We start from the raw sequence: 15,253 nt of genomic DNA on the forward strand, positions 1-15,253 counted from the left end.
TGTGCCAATGCCTTTGTTTGCCTCCTCTCCCCACGCAGGGACCATGAGGGCTGTCCACAGACATCTCTATCCCGGGGACTCCGCCGCCGGGCAGGGCATCGTCTGGGAGTGGCAGAACGACGAGGGGGGTTGGTCCCCCTACCAGATGGACCTCTGCGTCTGCCTGGAGCGAGCCCACGCCACCAACCACCAGCGAGTGGATCTGGGAGCCCTGGGCTACAACTACGAGGTGGACTTGGCAGCCGGGGTGCAGACCAACAAGACCTCCGGCTTCCGCCGCGGCGTCCGGCGCCGCCTGGACACCCCCTACCCGCCAGCCGCCCCCCTGCCGCCGCTGCACGCAGGGCTGGGCTGCTCCTGCCAGCAGTGCTGGCTGGGCAGTGGCGCTGGGCCCATCACCACCCGCTCCCGACACTCCCTCAGCAGCTTCCCCAGCGCTGCTGCCTCCTCTGCCTCTTCTGCTGCTGCTCCTCAGGGTGCTGGCAGGACGACCTCCGTCGGTTCCTCCGGTGTCGGCTTCGTGCCCTACAGCAAACCGAGCTCGACCGGGGGCAGGTCTGCGCCGAGGCTCAGTGCTCAGAGCACCTGGGCCTTGCCCCAGGCTGGGGGAGCCAGCACAGGACTGCCTGCATCTAATGGAGTCAGGTACAGAGCCTGGGCAGATGGGTAGAGTCCAGCAGGATGGCATTCAGCAAGTCCAAGTGCCTGGGTCTGCACTTCGGTCACAACAACCCCAGGCAGAGCAACAGGCTGGGGGTGGAGTGGTTGGAGAGCAGCCAGGGAGAAAGGGACCTGGGGGTGCTGGTGGACAGCAGCTGAAGAGGAGCCAGCAGTGTGCCCAGGTGGCCAAGAGAGCCAATGGCATCCTGGCCTGGATCAGCAATAGTGTGGCCAGCAGGAGCAGGGAAGTCATCCTGCCCTGTGCTCAGCTCTAGTTAGAGCACACCTTGAGTCCTGTGTCCAGTTCTGGGCTCCTCAGGTTACGAAGGACATTGAGAGACTGGAAGGTGTCCAGAGAAGGGCAGTGAGGCTGGGGAGGGGTCTGGAACACAAAGCCGAGGAGGGGTCTGGGGCACAAGGCTGGGGAGGGGTCTGGAGCACAGCCCTGTGAGGAGCGGCTGAGGGAGCTGGGGGTGTTCAGCCTGGAGAAGAGGAGGCTCAGGGGAGACCTCATTGCTCTCTACAACTACCTGAAGGGAGGTTGTAGCCGAGTGGGGGTTGTTCTCTTCTCCCAGGCAACCAAGGAAGGTTTAGGTTGGACATGAGGAACAAGTTCTTCCCCTTGAGGGCTGTCCAGGCCTGGCCCAGGCTGCCCAGGGCAGTGGTGGAGTCCCCATCCCTGGAGGGCTTTCCAGGCTGTGGAGATGTGGTGCTGAGGGCCATGGTTTGGTGGTGCCCTGGCAGTGCTGGGTTGGACTTGATGATCTGAAAGGTCTCTTCCAACCTAAGCAGTTCAGTGAGTGGAAGCCAAGGCAGGACTGGCAGTGATTTAGCATCCAGCCTTGTAAGGGTCTCACCATTGTCCTTCCCCTTCATTGTCCTTCAATGCCCAGCCCTGGGTGGGCTCTGGCTCTCTGGAGGGGCTAGTTACCCTGCAGGAGGGGCTGGTGGTTGGTGTGGTGCCTGCTGAAGCCTGCCTCCAGTTCTCTGAGCTGTTCCCCCTCCAGTGCTCCAGCTCCCTGGATGTGTCACCCCTGCTGGCTGAGCCCTGGGCACTGGGGCTGAAGATGGTGAGAATCTGGCAGGTGCCATCCACTGGAGCTGCAGGAGGGTTGTGTTTTCACCCTGCTGGGGTGGGAGGAAGGGCTTGGCCTCTGCTCAGGCTCAGCTGCTCTGGGAGGGCTGGAGCAGGGCTGTGGCACTGGGCTGCACTTGGCATTTGGGGGCTGGGGGAGGTCTTTGTCACCCTTGTGACATGGGACACTTCCCTCCTTGTTCTTGCAGGGTGGACTTTGTGAAGCCAAAACCCAGGCAGATCAGCACTGATTGGCTTCCAGGCTCTTAACTCCTTCTGTGCCTGTGCCAGCAGAGGTCTTGTGGCCTGTCTGGCATAAAGCTGCACCAAACTGGGCACCAAGCAAGGGCTGAGAGCCTGCAGAAGAGCAGCCCCAGAGGGGAGCTGAGCAATGCTCAGCAAGAGCTAAAGGAGCTGTGGGGGGCAAGAGGCTGGGGCCAGACTCTGCTCAGTGGTGCCCAGGGCCAGCACAAGGGGCAGCAAGGGGCACAAAGTGGAAGCCAGGAGGTTGCATGTGAAGAGGAGGAGAAAGTTGTTTGGTTGTGAGGGTGCTGGAGGCCTGCAGCAGGCTGGCCAGAGAGGTTGTGGAGTGTCCTTGTGTGGAGAGCTTCCAACCCCCCCTGGGCATTGTGCTCCTGGGCAAGCTGCTGTGGGTGCCCTGCTGGAGCAGGGCTTGGCCTGGATGAGCTCCAGAGGTCCCTTCCAGCCTCTCCATGGCTGTGTGAAGGGCTCTCTGCCTGCTCCCTCTGTTTGTGGATGGCTGAGGTGTCCTGGGCAGTGTTTGGTGGGCACTACAAAGAGTCCAAGTGCTGAAGCAGAGTGGGAGCAACTGAGAAGCTGCAGGAGAACTTGCCAGAGCTGACTTACCTGCCCAAGCTGCCTGCCTGAACACAGAGATAAGAGATCTAGCAGGGTGTTGAAAGCACCTTCAGCTAATGACAGGAGGGGCTGGGGCTGCAGGTTCCCTTTGAAGCTGCTTTCTATTCAAAGCAAGGTGGTGAATCTGGAGATGTTTTCCTGAGCACCCTGTCAGGACTTTCCTTTCTTGGGGTCATCTGAGTGCAACATCTTCCCACATCCTCTTCCTTTCTCACAGTCTTTTTCTGATGTCTTCTTTGTGCTTGATGCTTTCTGATAACATCTTCACCACCTGCAGCACTTCCCTGTCCCAGTCACCTCTGGCTAGGGCTGAGATCCAGGCTCTGGCCTTCTCCTGCAGGAGCTGCCCAATTCCCCCACTCTCAGGAGCCACTGGTCAGTGTGTGAGGGCTGCCTGGAGCCCTCATCCTCCCCCAAAGCCTCAGCAAAGTGACTTTCATGGTGAGGAGATGAAAAATGAAGAAGGAAATGCTGCAGCAGGTGCCCCACAGGCCTGTCTGGAGCTGCTCTGGGTGGCCCAGAGCAGAGCTGCTCACACAGGTGTGGCACAGGCTGCTAAAGGTGGACTCTCCTCCCATCACCTACAGCCCAGGAGGTGCCAACTGGCAGGAGAAGGTCAGTCAGGAGAACACCTGGAGGTGCCCAGCTAGGGCCCTGTGGAGGGCACTGCTGTGGCAGGCTGCTGGGCTGGGACCCAGGAGCTGCTGGGGCTGCTCTTAGCAGCTTGGTTAAAGCCTGCAGCAAGTGAGGGCTGGGCTGATGGAGCAGCTCTGAGGGCTGCAGATTGTCCCTGTGCTCTCCACTCACTGCTCAAGCTCTGTCCCTTCTTGAGCACTGAGCAAGGTGGCTTCTGTGGCTCCTCTGCTCCAAGCCCCAGCTCCCTCAGCCTGGCCTCACAGGAGATGTTCCACTGCCTGCAGCAGCTCTGTGGCCCTGGGCTGGACTCTGTCAAGCAGTTCCCTGAGGCCCTTCTTGAACTGAGGGGCCCAGAACTGGACACAATATTCCAGACACAGCCTCAGCAGGGCAGAGCAGAGAGGAAGGAGAACCTCCTGCTGTGGCCTCCTTACCACAGCCCTTCTGATACTGTCCAGCATGCCCTTGGTCTTCTTGGGCACAGTGCTGCCTCATGGGCATCCTTCTGTCCACCAGGACCTTCAGGTCCATTTCCCCAGAGCTGCTCTCCCACAGCTCAGCCCCCAGCCTGGACTGGTCCCTGGGGTTGTTCCCCCCTGGATGCAAAACTCTGCACTTGGCCTTGTTGGTTTCCATTCAGTTTCTCCTCACCCTCACACCAGCACCCACAGCAGGCTGGGAATGCCTTTAATCACCACCAGTGCCACCAAAGTCATCAAACCATAAACCTGTTGAGGCTGGCAGAGACCTTTGAGATCATCCAGTCCAAGCACTCACCCAGAGCTCACAACCACACCACTGCTGCTAAACCACTGCCACTAACCCACAGCCCTCAGCACCACATCCAGCACTGGGGACTCCACCACCTCCCTGGGCAGCCTGGGCCAGTGCCTGAGAACCCTGTGGAGAAGGAGCTGGGAGTGCGGGTGGGTAACAAGTTCTGCATGGGACAGCAATGTGCCCTGGGGGCCAAGAAGGCCAATGGGGTCCTGGGGGGCATTCAGAGGAGTGTGGCCAGCAGAGCCAGGGAGGTTCTCCTCCCACTCTACTCTGCCCTGCTGAGGCCACACCTGGAATATTGCATCCAGTTCTGAGCTCCCCAGTTCAGGAGGGACAGGGATCTGCTGGAGAGAGTCCAAGGGAGGGCTCCAAGGATGCTGAAGGGCCTGGAGCACTGCCTGGGGAGGGGAGGCTGAGAGCCCTGGGGCTGTGCAGGCTGGAGAGGAGAAGGCTGAGAGGGATCTGATCAATGTTTATCAATAGCTGAGGGCTGGGGGTCAAGAGGCAGGGGACAGATTCTGCTCAGTTGTGCCCTGGGATAGGACAAGGGGCAATGGATGGAAACTCCAGCACAGGAGGTTCCAGTTCAACATGAGGAGGAACTTCTTCACTGTGAGGGTCACAGAGCCCTGGAGCAGGCTGCCCAGAGAGGTTGTGGAGTCTCCTTCCCTGGAGACTTTCCAGCCCTGTCTGGATGTGTTCCTGTGTGAGCTGTGCTGGATTCTATGGTCCTGCTCTGGCAGGGGATTGGACTGGAAGATCCCTGGAGGTCCCTTCCAACCCTAACATCCTGTGAACCTGGGATCCTGTGAACCCTTTCTGGGAAGAAATTTTTCCTGATCTTCAACCTGAACCTCCCCTGGCACAAGTCCAGGTGTGCATCTGCTGCTGCCAGCCTGTAGTGAGGGCTGCTCCTGGCTGCTATGGGGCAGCCACACAGGAGCCAGGCAGCTCCACAGCAGAGATCTTTGTGGCCAAGGGTTTGGTGCTCCCCTCCGTGGCAGGCCTGGGCAGCACAGCCATGCCCTGGGCAGCACAGCTATGCCCTGGGCACCACAGCCATGTCCTGGGCAGCACAGCCATGTCCTGGGCAGCACAGCCATGCCCTGGGCACCACAGCTATGCCCTGGGCACCACAGCCATGCCCTGGGCACCCTCATGCCCCAGCGAGGAGAGGCAGGGAGCAAGGCTTGGAGCTGGGGGTACAGGGCTTGCCTAGGAGGTGCCTGGCACACAGCTCTGCACCCATCAAAGCATCCCAAGAGCTGCTGCCTTCCCTCTGTGGCATGTGCTGGTGCTGTCCCCAGCAGGGAGAGAGCACAGAACTGTTTGAGTTGGAAAAGGCCTCTGAGATCATCCAAGCTGCAACCCAACACCTCCCTGGCCACCAAACCATGGCCCCAAGGGCCATGGCCACACAGTTCTTGAACACCTCCAGGGCTGGGGACTCCACCACCTCCCTGGCAGCCTGTTCCAATCCCTGACCACTCTTGCAGCAAAGAAATTTTTTCTCATCTCCAACCTAACCCTCCCCTGGCACAATTTCAGGCCATTTCCTCTCCTTCTGTCACATGAGAGAGAAAGAGAAGAGAGCAACCAAGCACAAATCCAGGCTGGCTGAAGAGTGGCTGAAGAACAGCCTGGAGGAGAAGGCCTTGGGGGTGTCAGGTGGTGACAAACTCCCCAGGAGCCAGCAATGGTCCCTGGCAGCCCAGCAGGCAGCTGTGTGCTGAGCTGCATCCAGAGCAGGGAGAGCAGCAGCACAGGGAGGGGATTCTGCTCAGACCCTACCTGCAGCACTGCCTCCAGTTCTGGGGCCTTGAGCACATGAAGGACCTGGAGCTGCTGGAGAGGGTCCAGAGATGGCCATGGAGATGATCAGAGGGCTGCAGAACCTCTGCCATGAGGACAGGCTGGGAGAGTTGGGACTGTTCAGCCTGGAGAAGAGAAGGCTGCAGGGAGACCTCAGAGCAGCCTTCCAGTACCTGAAGGGGCTCCAGGAGAGCTGGGGAGGGACTTTGGACAAGGGCTGGGAGTGACAGGATGAGGGACAATGGCTTTGAGCTGGGAGAGGGGAGATTGAGAGTGGAGAGGAGGAAGAAATTCTTTGCAGTGAGGGTGGGGAGAGACTGGCACAGGTTGCCCAGGGAGGCTGTGGATGCCTCCTGCCTGGAGGTGTCCAAGGCCAGGCTGGATGAGGCCCTGAGCAACCTGTGCTGGTGGGAGGTGTCCCTGCCCTTGGCAGGGGGTTGGAACTGGATGAGCTTTGAGGTCCCTTCCAACCCAACCCAGGCTCTGGAAAGACCTTAGAGCAGCCTTCCAGCTGAGGTGTTCCAGGTGAGGCCTTGATGAAGTTTTTTTTTCCTGTGCAACCCAGTGTTGAACATCTCCAGGGAGGAGGACATCCAGAAGCCACAGAGATGCTGAGAGGGCTGGAGAACCTCTGCTATGGGGACTGGATAAGAGGGTTGGGGCTGTTCAGCCTGGAGAAGAGAAGGCTCCAGGGAGACCTCAGAGCAGCCTTCCAGTACCTGAAGGGGCTCCAGGAGAGCTGAGGAAGGACTTTTGAGAAGGGCTGGGAGTGCCAGGATGAGTGCCTGGCCTCCCAGCAGAGGGCTTCCAGCCCTCCCAGCCTTGCTCTGGCCTCCTCTGGCCACCAGGTCCCTGTCTGTGCTGTGCTGAGGACTCCAGAGCTGCCCCAGCACTGCAGGGGAGGTCTCAGCAGAGCACAGCAGAGGGGCAGAATCCCCTCCCTGCCCCTGCTGCCTGCAAGGTTGGACTTCTAAGATCATCCAGTCCCACCAGCACTGCCAGGTCACCACTGAACCATGTTCCTCAGCACATCCCCATCTCTTGCACTGATGCTCTCCAGATCTCCAGGACCACAGCCCCCCACCACTTCAAGCCTTCTCCTCACATGGCCTGGCTGGAGTAAATCAGCAGGACCTCACCCTGGGCTGCCTCCAGCTCTCTCCCAGGAAGCCACAGCACTGGTCTGGAGATCCTGGAGTAGCCCAAGTGGTGCTGATGGACTGAAAATATCCATTCCTGCTGCTGTGAGGCTGCTCCTGGAGCTGAGGGCAGCAATATCCTCCCCTGTCAGCTCTTCCTCCTCCTCAAGCCCCAGTGCAGCCCAGCAGTTCCACATCACTTCCTGCTGCCACTCTGCCCCTGCAGCCTGGTGGCAGAGGGACCTCAAAGCGCTGTGGATTTCCCTTGGTTTCATCAGCCCTGGGCCTGGGCTTTCTGCAGGTGTCAAAGCAGTCCCAGGGTGCTGAGTAGATGTCTCAGCACATCCTGCCGTGGTGAGATGCTACCAGCTGGAGGTGCCTGCATTTAGCCCCTTGGAAAGCTCTTTGCTTTCTCCATCATCACATCAGAGCTGGCTTGAGGCCTCCAGCAGCCAAAGCTGCACCAGGAGAGCAGCTGCTCAGTGGCTGGCTCCTGGCTGGTGGACAGGAGATGATCTGCAGTGGATTGTTAGGGAGGGCAGCTGCTCCTCTGCACTGCTTAAGGGATTCTCTCACTTCACAGAACCTCAGGGTCCTAAGTGACTTGCACTGATCCCAGAACCCCAGCATGGAGGGGTTGGAAAGCACCTCTGGAGCTCATCCAGTCCAAGCCCTGCTCCAGCAGGGCACCCACAGCAGCTTGCCCAGGAGCACAATGCCCAGGGGGGTTGGAAGCTCTCCACACAAGGACACTCCACAACCTCTCTGGCCAGCCTGCTCCAGGCCTCCAGCACCCTCACAACAAACAACTTTCTCCTCCTCTTCACATGCAACCTCCTGGCTTCCACTTTGTGCCCCTTGCTGCCCCTTGGCCTGGCCCTGGGCACCACTGAGCAGAGTCTGGCCCCAGCCTCTTGCCCCCCACAGCTCCTTTAGCTCTTGCTGAGCATTGCTCAGCTCCCCTCTGGGGCTGCTCTTCTGCAGGCTCTCAGCCCCAGGGCTCTCAGCCTTTGCTCCTCACAGAGCTGCTCCAGGCCCCTCAGCAGCTTTGCAGCCTCCCCTGCACTCTCTCCAGCACTTCTCTGTCTCTCTTCAACTGGGGAGCTCAGAACTGGACCCAGCACTCCAGATGTGGCCTCCCTAGGGCAGAGCAGAGGGGCAGGAGAACCTCCCTTGCCCTGCTGCCCACACTCCTCTCCATGCACCCCAGGACCCCATTGGCCTTCTTGGCCACCAGGGCACATTGCTGCCTCATGGGGAACTTGTCCCCCCCCAGCACTCCCAGCTCCTTCTCACTGCAGGAAAGAAGAGTTAAGAATTTGTCTGCTGGCCTTCTCCAGCCATGGTTACCCAGAGCAGCTCTGTGTTTGCTTTCTCAGGAGCAGTGATCCTGGGGGGGATCCCTGCTCCCCTCCTGCTCTCCTGGCAGAGCAGCAGGGTCAGGCTGTGTTGTGTTTTTACCTTCCTCAGGGAAGTGAAAGCTCTCCAGGTGGCTTCCTGTGCTTCGTGGTGGGATGGTGAAGCACAACCTCCTCAGCCTCAGTCCCAGCAGGCTCCCAGAGCAGGGTGGAGGGGGTGCTCAGGCACTGTGTGCTCCTCTTGGCTGCTCAGTTGGAGGTGGGAGCAGAGAACGTCCAAAGCCTCTCTGATTCTTGGAAGTAGGTCTCTCAACCACTGCATTTCATTTGCACCTCAAATCCTGGGTTCAGGTTTGGGTCCCTCACTCCCAGAAGGACACTGAGGAGCTGGAGGAGGACCAAAGCCTCTCTGATTCTTGGAAGCAGGTCTCTCAAGCTCCTTTTCATTTGCACCTCAAATCCTGGGTTCAGGTTTGTGTCCCTCACTGCCAGAAGGACTGGAGCTGGGTAATGCTTCCCATCAGGGCTGGGCTTTCAGCTGTGTGTGGCTGAGGAGCCTCCTTCTTGTCCTGAGCAAACACACTGCAGATTCTGCCCTTCCCAGCTCAGCTGAGCAGAGTCTTGGAGAAAGAAAATCCTTTGGGCTGGGAATTGCTGTGTGGGATGCAGAAGCTTCCACAGCCACAGGATGTGGGATAGGAACATTGAGGGGCTGGAGGATGTCCAGAGAAGGGCAAGAGAGCTGGGGAAGGGTCTAGAGAACAGGGCTGGGGAGGAGGAGCTGAGGTTCAGCCTGGAGAAGAGGAGGCTGAGAGGAGAACTCATTGCTCTCTACAGCTCCCTGAGAGGAGGCTGGAGCCAGGTGGGGGCTGGGCTCTGCTCCCTAGGAGCAAGTGACAGGACAAGAGGAAACAGCCTCCAGTTTTGCCAGGGGAGGTTTAGGTTGGACCTGAGGAACAATTTCTTCTCCTTGAGGGTTGTCAAGGCCTGGCCCAGGCTGCCCAGGGCAGTGGTGCAGTCCCCATCCCTGGAGGGGTTTCCAGGCTATGGAGATGTGGTGCTGAGGGCCATGGTTTGGTGGTGCCCTGGCAGTGCTGGGTTCAGGGTTGGACTCCATGATCTAAAAGGTCTCATCCAACCTAAATGGGTTCTGTGATTCTCTGGTCTTTACATCCCCTCCTTACCTGGAGCTGGAGCAGCCCTGCCTGTGGCCATCATCTGCAGAAGGCCATGGGAGCAGAAATGCAGCAAAGGGGTGAGACAGAGAAGGGAAACAGTTGAGAAAGAGCTGTGGCCAAAGACCAAATCAGGAAGGAAAGGCCATGAAGAGGAGCCAAGGAACCACCACAGCTGCTTGAGAGCCTTTTGAAACTGAGGGGGGATTCCACCACATCTGGTGGGGTTGGGTTGGGCTGTGGTGAGAAATCTGTTGTGTCACTGGCAGGTGATGCAAAACTGGACAGGGGAGGGCAAACACAGCCTGAGGAAGAGGAAATGGAAAGCTCTGCACTCTGGAGAGCTCTTCAGAGGTCTGCAGGAGCTTGGCCAGGCTGTCAGCCCTGGCTCCTGCCCAGCACATGCTCCAGGGAGACCTTCTGGTGGCCTTGCAGGGCTTCAAGGGGAGATCAGAAAGCTGGGGACAGACTTCTGAGCAGGTTCTGTTGGGACAGGCCAAGGGGGGATGGTTTGAACTCAGAGAAGGAGATTGACACTGGAGAGAAAGGAGAAATGTTTGCCCCTGAGGGTGGGGAGAACCTGGCCCAGGCTGCCCAGAGAGGTGGGAGCTGCCCCATGGCTGGCAGCAGTGCAGGTCAGGTTGTGTGGGGCTGTGAGCAACCTGCTCTGGTTGGGGATCTGACTGCAGGGGGTTGGACTGGATGGCCTGGAGAGGTCCCTTCCCACCCACCCCCATGCACCATTCATGACTGGAAGGCTCTGGCAGGGACTGGGCTCCTTACATGCAGCTGGCAGCTGCTGAGGCTGTGTGCAGAAGGGGGAGGGGATGGGGGGGGACATCCCAGGGGAGGGTCCCAGGTGGGGCTCATCTGAGCAATTGATGCTTGCTGATACACCCAGGGCCCTGCCTCTGCTTTGTCAGTGCCTGAGGTGTGCTGCTGAACTTCTCCCCTTTTTCTCTCCAGTGTCCCCAGCCTGCCAGTCAAGATGTCCAAGCCCAGCAAGGTGACCCAGGCCCTGGCAGGTAAGGAGCTGCCTCTGCTTGACCTGCTGTGTCCTAGGTTAGGTGAGCAAGTGGCTCAGCTCTGTGGCACTGAACTTCCCTTTGGGAGCTTTTAGGAAGAGGCTGGAATGTTGATGGTGTTTGGAGTTTCAGGTCCAAAAGCTTTTTCAGCAAGGCAAAGAAGGTGGCGTTGGGGGAGGAGAGGATGGTCAGGCCTTAGGCATTGCTCTTCTCAGCTGGCCTGCTCCTGGGTTTGTTTCATGGAGTCATAGAATGGGTTGGAAGAGGTCTTAAAGATCATCCAGTTCCAACCCTTCCTCCCTGGGCAGGGACACCTCCCCCTAGCCCAGGCTGCTCAAGACCCTGAATGTCTGGAGGATTGGGTATTCATCTTGGGCTTCATATGAGGGTGGGGAGACACTGGCACAGGTTGCCCAGGGAGGTTGTGGCTGTCCCCTCCCTGGAGGTGTTCAAGGCCAGGCTGGATGAGGCCTTGAGCAACCTGTGCTGGTGGGAGGTGTCCCTGCCCATGGCAGGGGGGTGGAACTGGATGGTCTGGAAGGTTCCTTCCAACCCAACCCATTCTGTGATTCTGTGACATTGAATTCTGAGAAGCTGCCTGGGTTGGAGGTCTCCTGTTGGGGTTTTGGGGAACCCTGGGAACTGGATGATCCTTGAGGTCCCTTCCCACCCTAACACTTCTATGATCTCTCCCAACCCCTTCTGTACTCTTGTGTGGATGTGGCTGAGCAAGGAGCAGGGGGCAGCTGAGGAGCCAAGCTCAGCACTACCTGGTGCCTGCTCCTGTTTTTAGCAACCAGGCAGAGGAGCAGTGTGAGGTGGAGCATGGGTTCCACCTGAGCCCTTTTCAAGGTGGGCTCCTCACAGAAGCTCCTCAGGTCTTCAGCTTTGTCTGGGGAAAAGGAGGGGACACAGAAGTTGCATCAGACCTTGTCGCCTGTGGCAGCAGAGTAGAGGTTTGCTTCTTGACATCCAAACCCATCAATGCCCCCCAGATACACCTGGGGAGAGGCTGGGAGGGGGTCCAGTGCCCACTTCCAGAGCTCTTTTCAGAGCAGATTTGCTGTTGGACATCAGTGGCACTGCCTTGGAACCAGCAGCTCCTGGCAAAGCCTTTCTAGGCCACAAGCAGGCAGTGCTGCTGCTCTGTTTGGGCTGTGCCAGCACCAGCCAGGAGACCCTGGGGCTAGGTCTGGGTGTTGTGCCCAGAGCAGGAGGCTTGGTACCAACACTGACTGGGCTCAAAATCACATCACAACCATCCTGGTGCTGGGGTGGGGACAGAGGAGGGCAACAGAGCTGCTGAGGGGTTGGAAGAGCATGGCTTGAGGAGAGGCTGAGGGAGCTGGGGGTGTGCAGCCTGGAGAAGAGGAGGCTGAGGGGAGACCTCATTGCTCTCTGCAGCTCCCTGAGAGGAGGTTGGAGTGAGGCTGGTGTTGGCCTCTTGTACCAAGTAACAACAGGAAATGGCCTCAGGCTGCACCAGGGGAGGGGTAGGTTGGTGATTTCTTTGCTGCAAATCAAAGGTTTGGAACAGGTTTGGAACAGGCTGCCCAGGGAGGTGGTGGAGTCCCCATCCCTGGAGGTGCTCAAGAAATGAGTGGATGTGGCACTTGGGGCCATGGTTTGGTGGCCATGGAGGTGTTGGGTAGAAGGTTGGAGTTGATCTTAGAGGGCTTCTGCAGCTTTAATGATTCAATGCTGCTGTGGTAACCTTGGGACACAGAAGGGGAAAGATCTGGTTAGGGTCTGAGGTTTTCTGTGCTCATTTTTGGCACTGCAGAACATCTGCTAACCAATTCCTTCCTCTGGCTCTTCTCCAAGCATGATCTGCTGAGGTTGGTAGCTCCTTGGGCCACCAAGCTTGGCTCCTGAGCAAGTACAGACCATTCTGTTCTTGCTCTAACCCCCTTATTCCAAGGAAGGTGATGATGTTTGGTCTGCCTTTGACTGTCCCAAGGGTCAGGCTTTACCCTGCTTAGAAATGATCCCCAGGGTGGGAGTTTGCAGTCATCTGATGTTAGCACCATCCCCAAAGCTCTGCCTTGCACATCTCTCCAGCCAAGTGGGCCCTGCATGAAGACTAATCTTGGTGTCATCTGGACAGCTTGCAGCCTGTCTGTCTGCTTGCTGCTAGGCTCTGGCAAGGCCTTAGAGCAGCCTTGCAGCTGAGGTGTTCCAGGTGTGAGGCCTTGATGAAGTTTGGGTTGCACAGGAAAAAAAAAAGAAAACAGTGTTGAACATCTCCAGAGAGGAGGACATCCAGAAGCCACAGAGATGCTCAGAGGGCTGGAGAACCTCTGCTATGGGGACAGGCTGGGAGAGTTGGGGCTGTTCAGCCTGGAGAAGAGAAGGCTCCAGAGAGACCTCAGAGCAGCCTTCCAGTACCTGAAGGGCTCCAGGAGAGCTGGGGAGGGACTTTGGACAAGGGCTGGGAGTGACAGGATGAGAGACAATGGCTTTGAGCTGGGAGAGGGGAGATTGAGAGTGGAGATGAGGAAGAAATTCTTTGCAGTGAGGGTGGGGAGAGACTGGCACAGGTTGCCAAGGGAGGCTGTGGCTGTCCCCTCCCTGGAGGTGTCCAAGGCCAGGCTGGATGAGGCCTTGAGCAACCTGTGCTGGTGGGAGGTGTCCCTGCCCATGGCAGGGGGTTGGGACTGGATGATGCTGAAGGTCCCTTCCAACTCAAACTGTTCCTGATGGCAGGGAGTTGTGAAGTCAAGCTCAGGCTTTGTGAGGGTGATTGATCTGAGCAGAGCTCCCAGAAGCTCCAAATTTCATCCCCTGCCTGTTAGCACCAACGAAGTAATGAGATGTTGGTCACTCCAAGAAGGACACTGAGGAGCTGGAGCAGGTCCAGAGAAGGGCAACAAAGCTGGGAAGGGTCTGGAGAACATGCCTGGGGGGGAGCAGCTGAGGGAGCTGGGGGTGTTCAGCCTGGAGAAGAGGAGGCTGAGAGGAGACCTCATTGCTCTCTACAGCTCCCTGAGAGGAGCCTGGAGCCAGGTGGAGGTTGGGCTCTGCTCCCTAGGATCAGGTGCTAGGAGGAGAGGAAATGTCCTGAAATTGTGCCAGGGGAGGGTTAGGTTGGAGATGAGGAAAAGTTTCTCTGCGTCAAGAGTGGTGAGGGACTGGCAGAGGCTGCCCAGGGAGGTGGTGGAGTCCCCATCCCTGGAGGTGCTCCAGAACGGTGTGGCCATGGCACCTGGGGCCATGGTGGTGCTGGACTGGATGATCCCAGAGGCCTTTTCCAACCCAGGCAATTCTTTGGTTCCCTGACAGAGGTGAATGCAGTGAAGGCTGCAGAGCCCTGGTGAGGCCAGGCTGTTAGTGCTGGTATCTGAGCTCCTTCTGCACTGCTGGCCTGGAAGAGGACAATGGGCATGGTCCATATGCCCCTCATGGTGCCACATGTAGATGGGAAGGGCAGTGGCAGAGCTCAGCAGCAGAAGATATTTGCCACCAGTTAGTAAGATAAAATGGAAAGATGGAACCTCTGCTGCTGGAGATGCAAAGAGGGAGGAAAGATTCATTTCCCTCCTCTCCAGCTCTGCTGAGGTCTGGCTGAGTTGCAGGGGGTGCACAGATGCTGGGCTGAGCATGGTCAAGGCAGAAGCAACTTCCCAGAGCCACTGATTGCTTCAGATCCAGGTGTTCATAGAATCCCAGACTGGGTTGGGTGGGAAGGGACCTCTCCAGGCCATCCAGTCCCACCCCCTGCAGCCAGCAGGGACATCCCCAACCAGAGCAGGTTGCTCACAGCCCCACACAACCTGACCTGCACTGCTGCCAGCCATGGGGCAGCTCCCACCTCTCTGGGCAGCCTGGGCCAGGCTCTGCCCACCCTCAGGGTCAAACATTTCTCCTTCTCTCCACTCTCAATCTCCCTCTTTGAGTTTGAACCATCCCCCCTTGGCCTGTCCCAGCAGGTCCTGCTCAAAAGTCTGTCCCCAGCTTTCTGCTCTCCCCTTTCAGCACTGCAAGGCCACCAGAAGGTCTCCCTGGAGCCTTCTCTTCTCCAGGCTGCCCAAGCCCAACTCTCTCAGCCTGGCCTCCCAGCAGAGAGCTTCCAGCCCTGCCAGCATTGCTGTGGCCTCCTCTGGTGCTTTTCCAGCAGGTCCCTGTCTGTGCTGAGGACTCCAGAGCTGCCCCAGCACTGCAGGGGGTTCTGAGCAGAGCACAGCAGAGGGGCAGAATCCTCTCCCTGCCCCTGCTGCCCACACTGCTGGGGCTCAGCCCAGGACAGGCTGGGGCTGGGCTGGCAGTGCTCAGTGCCAGCTCCTGTTCAGCTCTTCACCCCCAAGTCCTCTTCCTCAGGGCTGCTCCATCCCCAGCCTGGATGGATGCTGGAGGTTGTGCTGGGCCAGGTGCAGGACCTTGCCTGTGGTTTTATTGAGCCTCATGAGGTTCACACCTCTTTGTAGGACACACTTTGATCAGTGCTGTGCTGCCTCTGCCAGGTGTGACAGGTGCAGGGGAGAAGAATCTGAGTTTGAGCCTGTCCTTAAAAGCAGAGAGGAGCTAATTAGCAAGTGAAAGCAGAAGAAGGAGAAGAAATCTCTGGGACCATTCCTCGTGCAATGCAAGCAGTGAAGTGCTGCTGGAAAGGCCAAATTCTCTCAACATGTTCATTGGGCAGGTGTGTGGAGACCTCCTCAGCTCTGTGCTCCACTTCCTGCTGCTAGACTCTCCTCTGGGAAGTGAGGGTTGTGCA

General features: G+C 58.2%; 1 protein-coding gene across 1 annotated transcript in view; it reads left to right on the plus strand.

Moving 5' to 3' along the window:
• DTX2 (deltex E3 ubiquitin ligase 2) overlaps positions 1–15,253 on the plus strand; it is a 45,342-nt gene that overhangs the window by 8,280 nt on the left and 21,809 nt on the right. The window contains exons 2-3 of the mRNA XM_054394240.1: positions 39–645; positions 10,481–10,539. Coding sequence (XP_054250215.1) covers positions 39–645; positions 10,481–10,539 — 666 coding nt within the window. The remainder of the gene's footprint in view (positions 1–38; positions 646–10,480; positions 10,540–15,253) is intronic.

Source organism: Indicator indicator, chromosome 30, assembly GCF_027791375.1.
Source record: "Indicator indicator isolate 239-I01 chromosome 30, UM_Iind_1.1, whole genome shotgun sequence".
In the NCBI taxonomy this organism is placed as follows: domain Eukaryota; kingdom Metazoa; phylum Chordata; class Aves; order Piciformes; family Indicatoridae; genus Indicator; species Indicator indicator.